The 16,595-nt window shown below is 35.1% G+C and overlaps 1 protein-coding gene across 1 annotated transcript; it reads left to right on the plus strand.

Annotated features, from left to right (window-relative positions):
- The first annotated feature begins 4,281 nt into the window (after nucleotides 1–4,281).
- On the plus strand, nucleotides 4,282–16,289 carry LOC104216775 (protein SLOW WALKER 2-like). Its single transcript, XM_070174497.1, has 16 exons — nucleotides 4,282–4,757; nucleotides 5,960–6,035; nucleotides 6,128–6,247; nucleotides 6,844–6,919; nucleotides 7,629–7,697; nucleotides 7,796–7,876; nucleotides 8,634–8,705; nucleotides 9,390–9,482; nucleotides 9,653–9,805; nucleotides 11,043–11,126; nucleotides 11,250–11,393; nucleotides 13,152–13,241; nucleotides 13,651–13,733; nucleotides 13,831–14,187; nucleotides 14,858–15,080; nucleotides 15,228–16,289. Exons 2-16 carry the CDS (start codon nucleotides 5,962–5,964, stop codon nucleotides 15,840–15,842), a joined length of 2,334 nt encoding a protein of 777 aa, XP_070030598.1. The 5' UTR covers nucleotides 4,282–4,757; nucleotides 5,960–5,961; the 3' UTR covers nucleotides 15,843–16,289.
- Nucleotides 16,290–16,595: the final 306 nt, after the last annotated feature.

A 16,595-nucleotide genomic window follows, 5' to 3' on the forward strand; every position in this document is an offset into this window, starting at 1 on the left:
GATCTTTTACGGTTAAATATTCAGTTTTTAACCCTTCATGTAGATGATGACGAAGGAAAATCATGGCCTTCGCTTTATCCTGATTTGATGCTTCATTTCCTTGTATAATAGTATTTCCAAGACCTTTAGCGTCAAGGTGAATTTCAGCATCAAGAACCCATGATAAATAGTTCCTCCCGGTGATGTCAAGTGCCACAAATTCAAGTTTTGATAAATTTGACATAGTGAAAACTATCATAAAAGATGAATAAGTTAGAGAAATAATTATAATAATAAACAATTAATGAAAACAAAACGATTAAGGTAAAAGAAATGAAAATAGAGCTATATCATGTTAACAATCTACTATTTCATTTTATTCTTGCCATAAAGTAGAAATTACATACTTGTTTCATTTCACTTTATATTATTGATATATATGTGTTAATAGAACTGAACGTGACTAACATTATTTATATGTTCCAATAAATATAAAGTAATTAAACTATAAAATTATTGCTTGTCAATTTATTTCTCACAGTTCTTCAAAATGCCTTAAAGATATGTTTTGATCTAGGGAGTCCATGAATATTATAAGTATGACATTAGTGCATAGCTAGTTTGATGACTTTGAGGTCCTCTAAGAGTTGAGCACGGAAGGAAATAGTTATTTTATCACTGCAATGTACTTAAACTATTTAAGATGCCCAAGCACACAAGTAATCTGCAAACAATGAGCATATGATATGTACTGCCATAAATAAAATGATTATAATGATACATACCTTAATAAAATATAGCTCAACTTAGCGGGAGTTAAGAATAAAATTAGAGCTTCGTGCTGATAACGTGTTATAAAATAAAAGCAATGCAGTAAAATGTAAACAAGAAGAGATAGAGAGAATGGAGAAGTGTTTTCTTCTTTCACTTTGGTGTAATTTTTCATTGCAATTACATGGCCTTTTATAGGCATAAAAAGTAAAGATGATGGACATAAAATAGGAAATTTAATCTTTAAGTTATTCACAACATGGGCATCCAATGTAGCATCCAATGTAGTATTCAATGTAGTATCCAAAGTAGTATCCAATGTACAAACTATTCATAACATATTCATGTATCTCAAACTTATGCACTATTGAATTTTTTTAAGGTAGTAGCATGACAAAGTACACATACTTACTTTTTTAATTTAACAACTTAGTGCTTAATACATATCAATACTATCATTCATAACATTTTTATTATTGTAATGGTAGAATATTAAATAATTCACGAGTTTCCACAAATTTTAAGACGAATCACCCTAAACCATAAATCAAACAAGAAATATATTAAAAGTTTTTATTCTATGTTTATCAATTAAACTGGAAATTGGAAGTCTCTTAACTCTGTCAATCTAAAAAGAATCTCAACAAGGTGGTATGTACAGAGAAAGACATAAAGTTCACCAACAAATACTTTATAGGTAAAAAAAATAAAAATATAGGAAAGGTCCTTTTCCATTAGAGAAAGTTAATTAAAACTACAAGGACATTATGTGAATGAGAAAACCAAACTACCATTGTAAATAATGGAACATGTCGAAACTTCTAATGGTGCTGACACATATAAATTTTTTCCTTGAAAATTGATGAAATCTTCTTTACCTAAACACGTTGAAACTCCATCGTAAAATGTATCACGACGTTGTTTGTCGAGGATAGTGTGTGAAGATCATTGTTAACTTTTATTTTCGGGCGCAAAATTAAAGAACTCTTACGAACTAATGTATGGCTATGAGTTTGTCGTTTTTTTTTACTATGGATCTCATTTGTATAGGGTTTTGTAGCTTTTCATCTCCATTTTGTGAATGGAATACAAAAAGGAACGGTTGTGACTTTTAACAAAGAACATGAAACGTTGACTTGGTTGTTTTTTAGAATATTATTTAGATTAGTGAGGTTTTTAAGAAGGGCATTTTGGTAATTCAACTTTTATGTTAAAGGATTCCTACTTTTATAATAATATAGATAGATAGATATGTGTTACTTTTCCCACAATGTTCATATGAGCTTTATAGGGGATATTAAAGTGAAAAAGAAGAAGCAGGGAAAAAAACTAGAGTTTTGTTGTTTAGTTGAGGATATGTTTGTTCAACTTATTATAAAGTGGCTAAATTTAAATCAATCGGGAATTGTGGTTACTTTTCAATTAACTTAGGCAAAATTGTATGGGCTAGCCAGTATTCAGATTGATAATTAAAAATAGTTAGCATTTGCAAAGTAATTTTAAAAATTCACTATTTTAGCTGAAACACAAAAAGTTCCAGCATAATATGCTGGATTTTGGAGTTCCTAAGTATAAAGTTCGAGCATATTATGAAATTCCAACACGTTATGTCATAATCTCATACGTACAAAATTCGAACTCCAACATATTATGCTAGAATTTTTCTGGATTTTAAAGATTATTTTTGTTTAAATCTTATCTTTACATAAAAAAGTGACTAAATTGTAATTACTTTTAAAATTATGGCTACTTTTCAATTATCAGTTGTAAATTAGGCTACTTCTGATTTTTTAGATGGCCCAATACCAATCTTTGTAAACGCTAGAGGAGGCCCAATAGCTACAGCGGTTATAGAAAATCCAATTGCTTAGCATAACTTTAGAAGCACAGAGTACAAGCAACAGTTTCATAATTTTGGCCGGTTCAATTTTTTTCTTTTACTAAACCCTTTCCAAACCCTCCTGCAACTCTCTTCTCTTTGCAATGTCAAAGGCTAAAAATTCCAAAATTACATTGAAGCACTCCAGTCAGATGTAGCTTCTTTCGCTTCTTCACTCGGTCTTGCCACCTCCACGCCGTCTTCCAGTTTTGACGACTCTGACTTCCGCAAAAAAGGTCGCATCAAACCCCACAAACAACCACCTACAGATGATAATAATACCAATACCGAGAATGACTCTCAACATGGAAAGGAAAACAAGTTCAACAAAAAGAAAATCAATAACAACGATAAATTTGGAAAAAATCCCAAGCCGCAGCCAATGGCGGCTCCATAAAATTTGTGACCTAAAGCGTAATTTAATAAGATGTCATATACTTTTTTATTAGTATATATACACACACATATACCAAAAAAAAAAAAGAGAGATAGTATTGTCATTTTTTCATACTTGTTATTTATAGCATAACATGCTTAAATGATGAAACTTTTAACTTTACATAGTAGTATTATTATTTATATTAGTAAGAAGTAACTTAAATAAATTGGATGTAAGACATGTATTTTTAATATTTTACCTTTGATTTTGTTGTAAAAAATATATTTACTAATATGAAGATCTAAGTAATTTATATTTTTAGGGTTAAAGAGTAGATAGTCTTTCTTTCTTTCTTTCTTTCTTTCTTTCTTTCTTTCTTTCTTTCTTTTGTCCAAGGTTTATTGTTTTTTTTTTTTAATTTTTTGTTTTGCAAACTTTAATATTGTCTAACTTGAAATAAAACCATAAAATCTATTATTAAAAAATTTTGGGGGACCTAAATTAAAGCTTTACTAGTCTCCTAATCGAGCCACATGTCCATCCCCCATGCTATTCTCAATCAAATTTTATCGAGGCTCAATTAAAATAAGACAACAATCAATACATGTATTATTTAATTACCAAATGTGACATTTAGTTACCAAATGTGAATGAAGCTGTTGAATAACACGTTCATGGGCAGTGGTCTATAAATAATTGTTGATCATTAATGAGGACGACTCGGAACTCGTGGCTTAAACCTCAAATATATTAAAAGATCCTGAATTTCTTTCATAATATCCATATAATATAGAGATAAAAAAAGTAGTGAGAGAACAATGTATAACATGTGGGTTAAGCGTAAGTCATATGGTATTGAACTCCCTATAAAAAAATATAGCATTAAATGAAAATGGTAAAAGGATTGAGCCTATTATCTATCATGTTTTGAACCTTATGATACTTGTCTCCGGGTTTTCTTAGTTAAAAAAATGAGACACAAAAGAACTTGATTACATATATCAGGATCTATGAAATGTGACAAAAAAGGAATAGCTAATTTAGAGAATTTGATTTGAAATTAGAAAGTAAAATAATAAAAAATATAAAAAACAAAAGAAAGAAAAATAGAATTGACGAGAAGATTTATTTAATTTAGTAAGAGAAAAGTTCTATCCTAGTACCTCATTCAATCCTACATCTAACAAATTTAAATAAATATTAGAATTTAAAATATTTTATCAATAATTATATATATATATATATATATATATATATATGGTAATACTTCATATTTTTGGGGCCTGGAATATTTGGGGGCTAAGGCAAGAACTTCACTTTGCCTTACCCTAGAGCCGCCCTGGTCGCAGCCTAAAGCCGAACCTGAAAAAACCGACAATAATTTATGGAATACAACACACAGCAAATACAAGAACATGCCTAAGCTTCCGCTTGTGAAAGCGAGCGCGTCGGGGGTATGGTACGTTGATGCTGCAGCATTAGAAGATAAAATTATTGGAGAGAAGAAAACTGTTGAGATTAAGAATTTAGACGAATGGAAAAAGTAAGTGGAAAAGAAGAAGGAAATGGGGGAGAGGTTATTGGCGCAGTATGCAATGGACTATGAGTCGTCAAGAGGACAAAGTGGAGATATTAAGATGTTACTTACCACGCTAAGGTCAGGAGCAGCTGCTGATAAAGTGTCTGCATTTTCTGTTATGATTGGCGATAATCCCACTGCCAATTTGAGATAACTTGATGCTCTTTTAGGTATTTATTCTTCTAGAACTTTCTGCTGGTTATAGCTGAATCCTTCCATGGCTTGTTATCCAGCCTGAGTTTTCTTGGCTACTCATGCTATAGTTATATGTGATAACTGCTACGTATCATATACTGTAAAAAAAATTATCTTTTCAAGTCCATTTGTCAAAACAGTTTATTTCCTCTGCTTTTTATTTGATGAAGATTTTGCATACTTTAAATCACGAATAAGAAGAAGAATGTAAGCAGAGTCAAATCTTGACAAAAATAAGGCAAATGACTGATAAAGAGCTGAACTTTGCAGTTAGAGATAATCATTTTCAGCACTCATTGAGTCATTGTAGAGGTTTTATTTATGTACAGTTAAACATGGGTGGTCAACAGGAAAATACATTTCATGGAAGCTAATCATTTTTAATGTAAGAATAATTCATTCTGTCAGATTTTGAGTCTAGAAAGATATGTTTATTTCAATCAAGGAGGTTACTTTTAGGTGTAGTGGCATGCGAAAGGAAAAGGTCTAGACTTTGCACTGATAATGTGAGGTGAATCACTGAAAGGGAAGGAGGATTAGTTAGAGTTTCTTCCTTCCCCTTGACTGGTCCCTAAGGAAAGAGGAAAGAAATAATACGAAAGTTTTGAATTACATAGTTGTAGCTACTTGATATTTCCTTTCTAGTTCAGTTTCTTTTGTTTTTACTTCGTTTGGTTTGGCAGAAGGGGTTCAGATTTATTTCTATCAACTCCCCCTTCCCCCAAACCAACCAAAGTAAAACATATAACTCTCCCCTCTCCTCCATCGCCCTTATTTGCCTCCTATTCATATGTCTTTCATTCGCCTGCTGCTATACATGCTAAAAGTTGGGATTATTTTTAATAACTTTCTGTTTTGTTAACTTTATGTATCCTACTTAATTTTTCATCTGGTTTGTACAACAACAACAAACAACAGCAACATACAACAACAACATACCCAGTGTGATCCTATAGGTGGGGTCTAGGGAAGGTAGGGTGAATGCAGACCTTACCCTCCTGCCTTGTGACTTTATTTATCCTACTTAGTTTTTCATCTGGTTTGTATCCAAGATTATTAACTTTTTAACTGTTCGTTTCTCCTGTCTTGGAGGGGCTGAAGTATTAAGATTCTATCTGCTGGGTTTGTTTGTTTGTTGCGAGAGCTTGTTTTTAATCAAGATAAAATGACAATGTAGGGATGGTGACAGCTAAAGTTGGAAAACGCCATGCTTTGGCAGGTGTTGAAGCATTGAAAGAACTGTTTGTTTCTAGGTGCGCTAAACTTTGTTTTTCTTTCCATATCGATCATCCTTATTATGCTTAGTTCGTTCATTGTTTGACTTTGAAGAATTTCTTCTATCCAGTCTGCTGCCTGATCGCAAGCTGAAGACACTCTTTCAGCGGCCGATAGATCATATTCCGGATAATAAAGATGGTTACTCGCTTCTACTCTTTTGGTATTTGGAGGAATGTTTGAAGCAAAGGTACACTTAAGCCGAAACTTTTCGGCAAGTGTTTCATGGTTCCATTATTTGAGCTCCAAATATGGTAGTATATGTGAAGCATTGTTTTAAAACTTGAGCCAACTTTTGGGGGAGTGTCCCAAGTTGACCCATAGCCCTGCATGGTTGATGGCTGTTGAGTGGTCTTTCCTCATCTTAGTGCATCAGAGAAAGGGTTAGATACCTAAGTGGGACTCCTCTGTTCCTTTTGGTAATCGAGCAGGCTTACTCCTATCTGCTGCATTCATGGTTGGTAGTTTGTAGGTATACGAGTTATTATGGATGTGGGTGGTAGGTTGACCATGACCATAAGTTTTAGGTTGATAGGTCTCATGTGCTTTTAATGTCATGATACCATCAATGTGGGGAATGGACATTGTGCACTAGGATATATTTGATAGAACTCTAAATGTTCCTGATTTGATGATTTCAGAGAACGTGTTTGAATCTTTTTTCAATAATTCACTTTATTATATGCTTGTTTATTTTGTTACCGTGTTGATTTTCAACTAAATAAGGTTTTCTCCCATATAAAAAAAAGATGTTGATCTTCAGCTGAATAAGGTTTTCTGTTTCAGGTATGAGCGGTATATCGCTTCTCTTGAGGAAGCGTCAAGAGATGTCTTAGATATACTCAAAGACAAGGCATTAAAGGTTGTTATTGACAGTTTTATTGTACATCTGTATAGTTGCCTATCTATGTTTCTCCTCAAAGCAAATTCTTCTTCAACGTTTTTTAGCTAATTGTCTCTTAGAAAAGGAGAAAAGAATGACTCGTGAGAGAAACTTTTATTCCTTCTTGCTCTTTACGCTAGCCAATTGAACTGCTTATTTTCCCTACTCACTGGTGACCATGTGCGACTCCCCTTTCATTTAACCTCATTAGGAAGTTCAAACTTATTATCACAATGTAGTTTATGCTTTACTTTTAAGAAAGTCTTACTTTTGACTTCAAAATGTCAAATCGAGACCACAATTGAGTGAAACTCAGCAACTGCTAACCTACACATAATTTATTATTACCTTTCAAACTATTTGGAGGATCACACCGATCTTTTTCTCTGAATATACCAATTTATATGGACGCTACTTTCAACCAAATAGAGTTAATAAGCTTCTACAAAATTTGGATAGCTTCATTACTTGTCAAGATTTTGCTTTTTAAGTTACTCATTTTGCTCCTTTCATAGTATTTGCACTCGGTATTTCAGTCTGATGTGTTGATTTTGCTGTTGCATCTGCACTGCAATTGGGTTTCCTGTAGTTTGATATTTTCTGAGTGTCCATATGTTGGAAGACTTCGATTAAGTTTATGTTATCCAAAAAAGTGGGGAAATACTTATCTTTGTATTTATGTTTTCAGACAGTTTATGTTTTGCTTAAGTGCAAACCAGAACAAGAGCGTCGATTGCTTGCTGCCCTAGTAAACAAGGTGCTGTTTTACCTCATTGCTTCTGGTGCCATTTACTTTGTTCTTGAGAGTTCTTGGGACTGTGGAGCTCCAGCTGATACCTCTTCACTTTCTTGCAGCTAGGAGATCCTAAAAACAAGGTTGCATCTAATGCTGATTATCACCTATCAAAGCTTTTGGCTGACCATTCAAATATGAAGGTAAAACGAAGTATTTGGTTGAACATGCTTAGACATGCAAGTACTGATAAAAAAAGGTGATGCAATATTTTTTTTAAAACTGATAAATGTTCGTTTGTTGGCTTTGACATTACTATATTGATCACATCTAGCCTGTATATCTTCATGTTGTGAGGTCCACGATAATAAAGCAAACAACTTAATTATTCAAAAGAAAAAGAAAAAAAAGTTAACAGCTTAATTATTCAAAAGAAACAAATTAAGCAAACAGCTTTGGGCTGATGTTAGCTCTAAATTTGCAAGTTGGCTTCAAGGAGTGTCCCTCAAAAGGAAAAAGCTACTTTCAAGAGTGCTTGTTGAAAGCCCATCTGAAGGATGGTGTTCATGCATAATCTATCCCATGTAAAATGGAGAGATCGGGTGTAGTCGTTATTCCATTACAAATCAAATTGTTAGAAGTTGGTGCAAATACAAATCTAACTTAGTCGTGATGCTCGAATAAGACCAAGCAGGATAATGTGCTCTTTGAAAATGGTTATGTTTTTAGAATATTATGCCTTGAAATGCCTATTGAAATAAGGATTATATTTCTTAAGCATACACGATGGTTTGGTGGCAGGTACTATTACATCAATGTCTTAAGAGAGTCTGCTGGACTATAGACAAGCTGTTAGGAAGCACATGCCTTAGCATTACTGAAGTGCAGTTATGATTTCTATTGTGATACTTTTTCTGATGAAAGTTTGTTGTTTAACGTGTTATTTGTTTTACTGTGCAGGCTGTGGTGATTGACGAAGTTGATAATTTTCTTTTCCGGCCTCATGTGGGATTGCGAGCCAAGTATCATGCTGTATGTCGAAACTTTATTGCTATCTTTTTTGCATGTCACACTAGATACTTCGTGGTTGTGTTTTCAACTGCGAATACCTTTTGACTCTTCAAGTTTTTTTTGTTTGTGATATGATAAATCTTATTCTACAGAGTGTGTCTATCCAAATTCTTCTGTTTGGGTTGGATTGTGAGAACTGTTACTGCATATAAGTGACTATAACATAACCGATTAACACAATCCTTTTCCCAAAGTAATATCTCCAAAAATTTGGTGTCTGCTTAATGAAATTGATTGAACCGGTAAAACCTGATTCCTTAAGATAAATCAAACCAATAGGCCCTAATTTTAAATGTCATTGTGGTTTGTTCTTAGGTAGGAGGTTTTTTTCTGCTTGCTTGTTTTCAGTAAACACATTGATGTGATCCTTGTCCTTTTTCTGAACTTTACTATTTTTGAATCTTACTTTTGCTTTAATCTCTTGACTTGGCCATTTGATCAGAATATATTTATAAGTCTGTTTATAAGTATACAACGATAAACTCAGGTGGCAAGTCGTGTTGTATTTATTTATTGCTCCAATTTGCTGTTAGTGACATTTCTAAATATGCTGATGCAGATATGTAGTTTTAAAGTCGTCATCTCTAGATATTGCTGTTGCAGAATATGTAGTCCTAACGTCCTACTTATCTGTAATTGTAACAGGTTAACTTTTTAAGCCAAGTTCGTTTAAGTCACAGGGGGGATGGCCCAAAGGTGGCAAAGCGTTTGATAGATGTATATTTTGCTCTATTTAAGGTATGATCTAGAGCTGTCATAGTCCAATAAGTTAGTCCTATGCATCTTTGCTCTTTTGTCTTAGTAGAGCTGAGAGCTTCATATTTTTACGATTGAAGCTCATCAAGTGTTTTGCATAACTTCATGCAACATCCTTCTTTACCTCCTTTTATCCTGAATCAACATTTCAGGTCTTAATATCTGAAGCAGGGGATGGACAGATGATGAATAAAAAGAGCGAGGGACATAAAGAGGTTTCTGGCACTTCGAAAGAGAAGAAAGAAAAAGATTCATCAGAATCTCATATTGAAATGGATTCACGCTTACTATCAGCGCTTCTTACGGTTTGTGTTGACTAGTGTAGTTATATTTTTTTTTTTGTTAATTCTTCTGGATTACACAAAGAGTAACACTTCTATTTCTCAAAGGAGCAGTTGCATTTGTCGACTTGGTTTCTGGATTTGCATGGTTTGTGGTTGTTAAAATATAAAGATCTGTCTAGGAACTGTTTCATTGAGGTAGCTCGTTTAGTCTCTAGTCAGCAATGCAGATGTTTGGTAATTCACATAGTTTACTGGATTCTTTCTTTTAAGATTAAAAAAACTAAGGTTTATTGTTGAAAGATGAGCGCAACTGTAACAGTGGTGCTTGGCCCAGTTTGTATGTAGAGTAATCCACTGGTTACCTTCCACCTTTCTCCTATGCAGATAGCTGATAACTTTGACCACTAGGCCAAGCCTTTTGGGAAACCCTAGTGTAAACTTTTTTTCGTGGAGTCCTAGGGTACATGGTTGCAAGGAACTAAGCTTGTACAAATTCAAGGTTATAAGAGTGCAATTATATTAGTGATGACCCATCTGGTACACCGAAGTGAAGTCTAATGGGTGGTTGGGATCACAAATCTGGATTCATTCTAGAGCTTGGTATATGCTTGAATGAACGTAGGGATGCACCAAATCATTCTAATAATTAGCTTGCTATACCATTTTATGTATTTGGAATGGAGCGCATGTAGTGTAAATGACCCAAATACCGTTATGTTGCTCCTTTCTCCAACCCTACTTTAATACTCTTTTTCTACCAGTAGTTTCATTTAATTACAGTTTAGGAACTACACATCTAGAAATTCGATATTTTAGAGCAGCACAATAGAATTAAACTAGACTTTGAAAGGGCTAATTAAATTGACTTTAAATATAATCTTTCAGAATTTACAATTTTGTGTTAAGATTAGAGAATCTATTTGGATTAAAATAGTAGTAAATGGATTGAACTGAAATCAAAATATATACATTTTCAAAGTTAATAGTTCTATTATAATTTTAAAAAAAAAATAATATGACAGTTTTTACATTTTAAAGATATTATTTTCAAAAAATTTCCTTTCCCCGCTTCTTTTTCTTCTTCCACATACAACCACATTGCCGCTTTTACGTTCTATGTCCAACAACTTCGCTTTATGATTCCTCGAGCTTGCTCAATCTTTGCAGCTTCTTGCACTAGTGCTTGTTATGCTTCACGTTTCTGCTGGTTTGGAAAAAATAGTGATCTGCTTCATTTGCTCAACTTTCTCCTTTGCAGGGTGTGAATAGAGCATTCCCTTTTGTTTCAAGTGATAAAGCCGATGATCTAATTCAGGCCCATACACCCGTCTTGTTTCAGCTGGTAAGCTCTGATATATGATATTGGTCATGACGTTCTTGTGGATGACTGCTCGCTCGATTGTTGGATAAGTATCTGACGTTGTTGAATAGATTTATCATTTTATAATTTGCTTGGGATGTGCAGGTTCATTCAAGTAACTTTAATGTTGGAGTTCAAGCTCTCATGCTCCTAGATAAGATCTCAGCAAAAAATCACATTGTTAGTGATCGATTTTATCGTGCCTTGTATGCTAAGCTCCTGCTACCAGCTGCAATGAATTCTTCCAAAGTATGTGGAAACCTTCATAATTATTTTTTGTGCTTTCTGGTTCAGCTTAAGCTTTTTTGATAGGACAAACAAAATACACTGCAAGAATTCCCTTCTCCCCCTCGAACCGTGCAGGGTGATAGTAGTTTGAACTGTCTTCAATTAACACATCTGTTGTTTAGGTTTTTGTGGTTTGGGGGGTGGGTGGGTAGGGAAAGAAAGAGAGAGTGGTAGATTAACCTCTGTATTGGCATTGCTGAGGTCAAGATCTGTGTGGTCCTGCTCTTGCTTCTAGTTCCTTTTCTTTTGTAATCTTTGGTATCTGATCTTGTCTGTACAAGCTTTAGATGCACACTTGATTTGCAATCTTATTGGGATCAAAGACATATAGTGTACTTAGCGATTTGATGTGACTAATGATTATAATTAGGATTATGGATTGGTTTTTCAAGGTTGATACTTAGGTTCAGCAAGTTTGAAGATTAAATGATGCTTATCTTGGTGGTATCCATTTTTCCATTCCCAACTTCGGAGAAAGCTATGAAACAGTCGTCAATGTTATGGCCCGCAGAATTTGCAAGAAAGTGGGGAGGCAGTTGCTTGAGCTAACCTCTTACTTGCTTTTTTCATTGTTGGCTGAGGCTGGTATGAATTATGGGTTCTTGCGCATGAAGGGGGTTGTGAAAATCAAATAATTGATGGCTGGCTGTTGAGATCTGTATTAGAGTCTTGGATACAACTCTTTTCTCACTTTTATGTTATGTTAGTTTCTTTGTTGAAAACTTTGACGGATAGCATGGCTCTTGTTCCGGTGACCCATTATTCAAATTTTCTCTCTAACTTTTGATGGTAGGATAGTGGACTACCATAGTGGTGACATATTGATGAAGCTCTTACATCGAGTATAACGTTTATCCACAATTTAGACTTAAATATCTAACCGTAACATGCTTGGTCATTACTAGGTAACTTTTGCAATAATGCCATGGTTTAGAGATACCTTCATTTTGAAAACAATATCAAGCAGAGAAGGTAAGTGAGATTAGAAAAACTGTAAATTCCAAGAGTCAAAGGAACTAAAGTTCTGGTGAAGCATCCATATTTTGTTTGCAAAATGTTCTCTGAAGAAAGCCATAAACATTCATAATTAGGAACTAAGGTAGTCATTGCAGCACACATGCTTCGATTTATAGAGGAAATAAGCCCCAACACCAAGAAAATCGAAGTCATAGGGAATGAATATACAGAGCAACTTTTATGGATGTCATATGCCATATGATTGTGAAGCTAATATTATTGATGTATAAAGTGAGCTGTAAAAGTTGGCCTTCCCTGAATTTAGTAGCTGCATCATGTTGCTGTTTCTGTCACAGATCTTGAGAAAGTTAAGTTGTGAGGAATTAGGTCCTCCTCCTTTCTGAAGTTTGCTACTACTTTACCTGGTTACATGATAAAGTTCCCATTTGCTTTCTTAAAAGAAGTTTTATCAGACCTGGAACTTCAGACATTATTTCTTCTAGTACTTCCAGCCTTAGTTGTACTTCTGCTGCAACCCCCTCCCTGCTGACAATGGAAAACATATGGAAGAGTTCTTGTTGTCTTGAACTAAATTTTGTCATAATGCATCACTTGGCAATGCTGATTATGACCTGTATTCATTCAATTGATGACCAATTGCGCTTCAGTTAGGATCTAACCTAAGTGAAATGGCTGTTTTTCTTCTTTGCTACCTTAATCTTTACCTGATTATGTCTGAGCATGTTCTGGTTTTATCTGCAGGAGGAAATGTTTATTGGCCTGCTACTAAGGGCTATGAAAAATGATGTAAATGTGAAGCGAGTTGCTGCATTCTCAAAGCGATTGTTGCAGGTTTGTTCAAGGTGTAAATTTGTTTTTATGTGAAATCTTGCAATGTTGGCAATATAGAAAGAGCAAGTACGCTAGGTGTATTTAATTTGAGGCAGATGTTTGTCAAGTATTCTCCTGCAAGTATATCAAGTTTAGGCTTCCATTGGTTTTATATAAATTTGTGTGATAGACTATCAAATAGCTATTCCGAATTCACTGAAGAACCACACTGATTCAAACATAGTTTAGGGAAAAAGAAGCTACTCAAAGCTGTATAATGTATTTTTTTTTCCCATCAAGGAGCGTACTCTTTTGGTCCTGTGCTTAAATTTCCATTTTATTTGATTTAAAAAACCCACATACTAGTTTTGCCCTCTTGAGAATTTGTTTTTGTTCTTACACCTTACTATGGAGTGTCTGGTATTAACAGGTTGCAATTCAGCAGCAGCCTCAATATGCATGTGGGTGTCTGTTTCTTCTGTCTGAGGTCCTCAAGTCCAGACCAACTCTCTGGTAGGGTTGTAGAAATAGTATGTTGCCATTGACGAAGTTTACGACATGGCTAAAGGATCTTTCTTGCATCATGAAATGTCTTACCTTTTTCATGCAGGAACATGATGCTTCAGAGTGAGTCTGCTGATGAAGATCTTGAGCATTTTGAAGATATTACAGAAGAAGATGAAAATCGACCCAATCCACCAAAGCGAACAGATAATGCAAGTGAAGTTGCTCAAGAACCTAACCACTTGCAAATTCGCAATCATTCCCTGCAGGAAGATGGTAGTTCTACTTCCGAGTCCGAGGATGATTCACTCCAAGCTAATGTGTCGCCTGCTAGAGGTGGTTTAGATGAACCAAAGGATTCTAGATTGCTGGCCGGATTTAACAAACTTCTACCTGAAGGTTCAAATGAAAAGCACTTATTGCCCGGAGGATATGATCCACGGCACAGAGAACCTTCATTCAGGTACTGTTATTGCCCTCTTTCTGGCCTTAAATATTTATTAAGTCTGTGAAATGTCAGAGCAAAGATCAAAGAGTCTATCTTGCTTATCGTGCTGCTTTCATTTGAATTGGCTATGATTCCTTTTTGGCTTCTGGCTTCGCAAAGGTAGATAATTTTTTTTACATAAAAAATACACTGTCCATAAAAATATAAGTTCTGTTACTTCCTCTTTTTCCTTTTATATGACAGTGTTTGTTTGGAAACATAACCAAAGTACCCTTTGTGTCTTTTGGTCTACAACATGCCATGTCATTCCTGTAAGAGATTCTCATTTAGGTTCGCAAGCTGGCCAAGAAACCACTGTTCCAAAAAAATAGGACATCATTTAGGGTAAAAAGATATACTAAAATTAAAGAGTTTCTAGATGTAGAAATCTAGAAAGGTGGGAATGGATAAAAACGGAAGTGTCATATTAAATATAATGGAGGGAGTATGTGTAGAATACACCTTAGAAATGCGAAGTCATAGGTAGTTGGTATCTGACCTTGTGTAAATGGGGATATCCTAATTACTGCACTCTTGTTGCCAGCACGCGAACCTCTCTACTGCAAGTAATAGAATATTTTATCAATTTCTTCTCTGAGTATACAGGAAATGTAATTTTTCTTTGTTGACTTGTACAAATAAACAGCAATGCAGATCGTGTTAGCTGGTGGGAGCTGATGGTACTGGTATCGCATGCGCACCCATCAGTTGCTACCATGGCTAGAACCCTTCTTTCAGGAGCAACCATTGTGTATAATGGTAACCCCCTGAATGATCTTTCGCTGAATGCCTTCCTCGACAAGTTCATGGAAAAGAAACCAAAACAAAGCACTTGGCATGGTGCCTCCCAGATTGAACCAGCTAAGAAGGTTAGTTGTTATAGATAACAAAGGATATTTACCAATACCACTTTGATTCAGGCTTTAATTGATTTACTCCGTCATTGCTTGCACGTAAGTTTGACGTGATTATTTAATATCTCTTGTTTTATCACATTTATCTTGTTTTTCTTGCAGCTTGACATGCAAGGGCAGTTGATTGGGTCAGAAATTCTCTCCTTGGCTGAAACAAATGTACCCCCTGAGGATCTCGTCTTCCACAAATTCTACGTAAATAAGATGAAGTTGTCGAAGAAGCCTAAGAAGAAAAAGAAGAAGACGTCAGAGGATGAGGCTGCTGAGGAGTTTTTGACTGCGGATGGTAGCGATGTCGAAGATGAGATTGATGAAGAGGCTGCTGATGAGAGTGAAAATGAGGAAATCGACAGCATGTTAGAGTCCGGTGGGATTCCCTTGGAAGCCAACGGTGAATATGATTACAGTGATTTGGACGAGGTTGCTAACGAAGATGATGACGAGTTGCTTGGTGATAACAGCGATGATGAGATGAATGCTCTTCTGGAACATGATGGAGCTGACATTAATTCCGGCAGTGATGATGAAAATGATGCAGAAAAGGCAGATGAAGTTGATGAAGAGGATGTTGTACATCTAAGGAAAAAGAAAAGGAAGTCAGACAAGCGTGCCGGAAAATCCCCGTTTGCTAGCCTTGAAGACTATGAACATTTGCTTAACAAGGACAGCGCAGAAAAGCCCACTAAATCAAGAAAGAAGAGAAAGAGTTCAAATTAAGCATGCCCCTAGTTTACATTAAAGAGTTGCTGATTTTGATAGCCTATTATCACAGATTCTCCCGAGATAGGTGAAGGAACTCTTTATATACCCCATATTCTATTGCGAGGTGGAACTAGAGTTGAAGAAGAGAAAGCCAAATGAAACAGCACACAGTGTGATGGCAACAATACTCCAGACAATCCAATTCAGGGATATACCAAATGCAACAAACACTAACAACAATCTCGATTGAAATTTAGAAGAAGCAACACTGCCTAACGTATTGACAATAGATGAGCTTCAGACAAACAAGACCAAGTTTCTGATTTCCTAATCTGTTTTATCTCTTTCTTGCTCTCTTTCTATTTCTGTCAACTCTCTCTTTTTCTTTTCTATCCTCACAGTGTATGTATTTCTCTTCTGTCTGTATCTCTTTGTATGTATTTCAAGCTTTCTCTTTCAAAACTCCTCCCCGTGTGTGTATTTTTCTTTCCCCCTCTAATTCTGTATCTCCCCCCCACCTCAGTCAGATGTCTGCCCCTTTTATATGCCCTCCTTACCCCTTTTAACAGCCTGTTTTAAACTATCACCATACCCCTCCCATGTGCCTTCCATTTTCAGTTCCACCTTAGCTAATTAAGTATTAAACCCATCAATATTCCCTGGCAGACTTATCTTTCCTATTTTATTAACTAAAAGCAAGTATGGGCAGTAGAATATATCTGACAGCATATGCTGTCAAACCATTTTTAACTCAAAATCCCTTTTATG

Source organism: Nicotiana sylvestris, chromosome 5 (assembly GCF_000393655.2).
Source record: "Nicotiana sylvestris chromosome 5, ASM39365v2, whole genome shotgun sequence".
NCBI classification, from domain to species: Eukaryota; Viridiplantae; Streptophyta; class Magnoliopsida; order Solanales; family Solanaceae; genus Nicotiana; species Nicotiana sylvestris.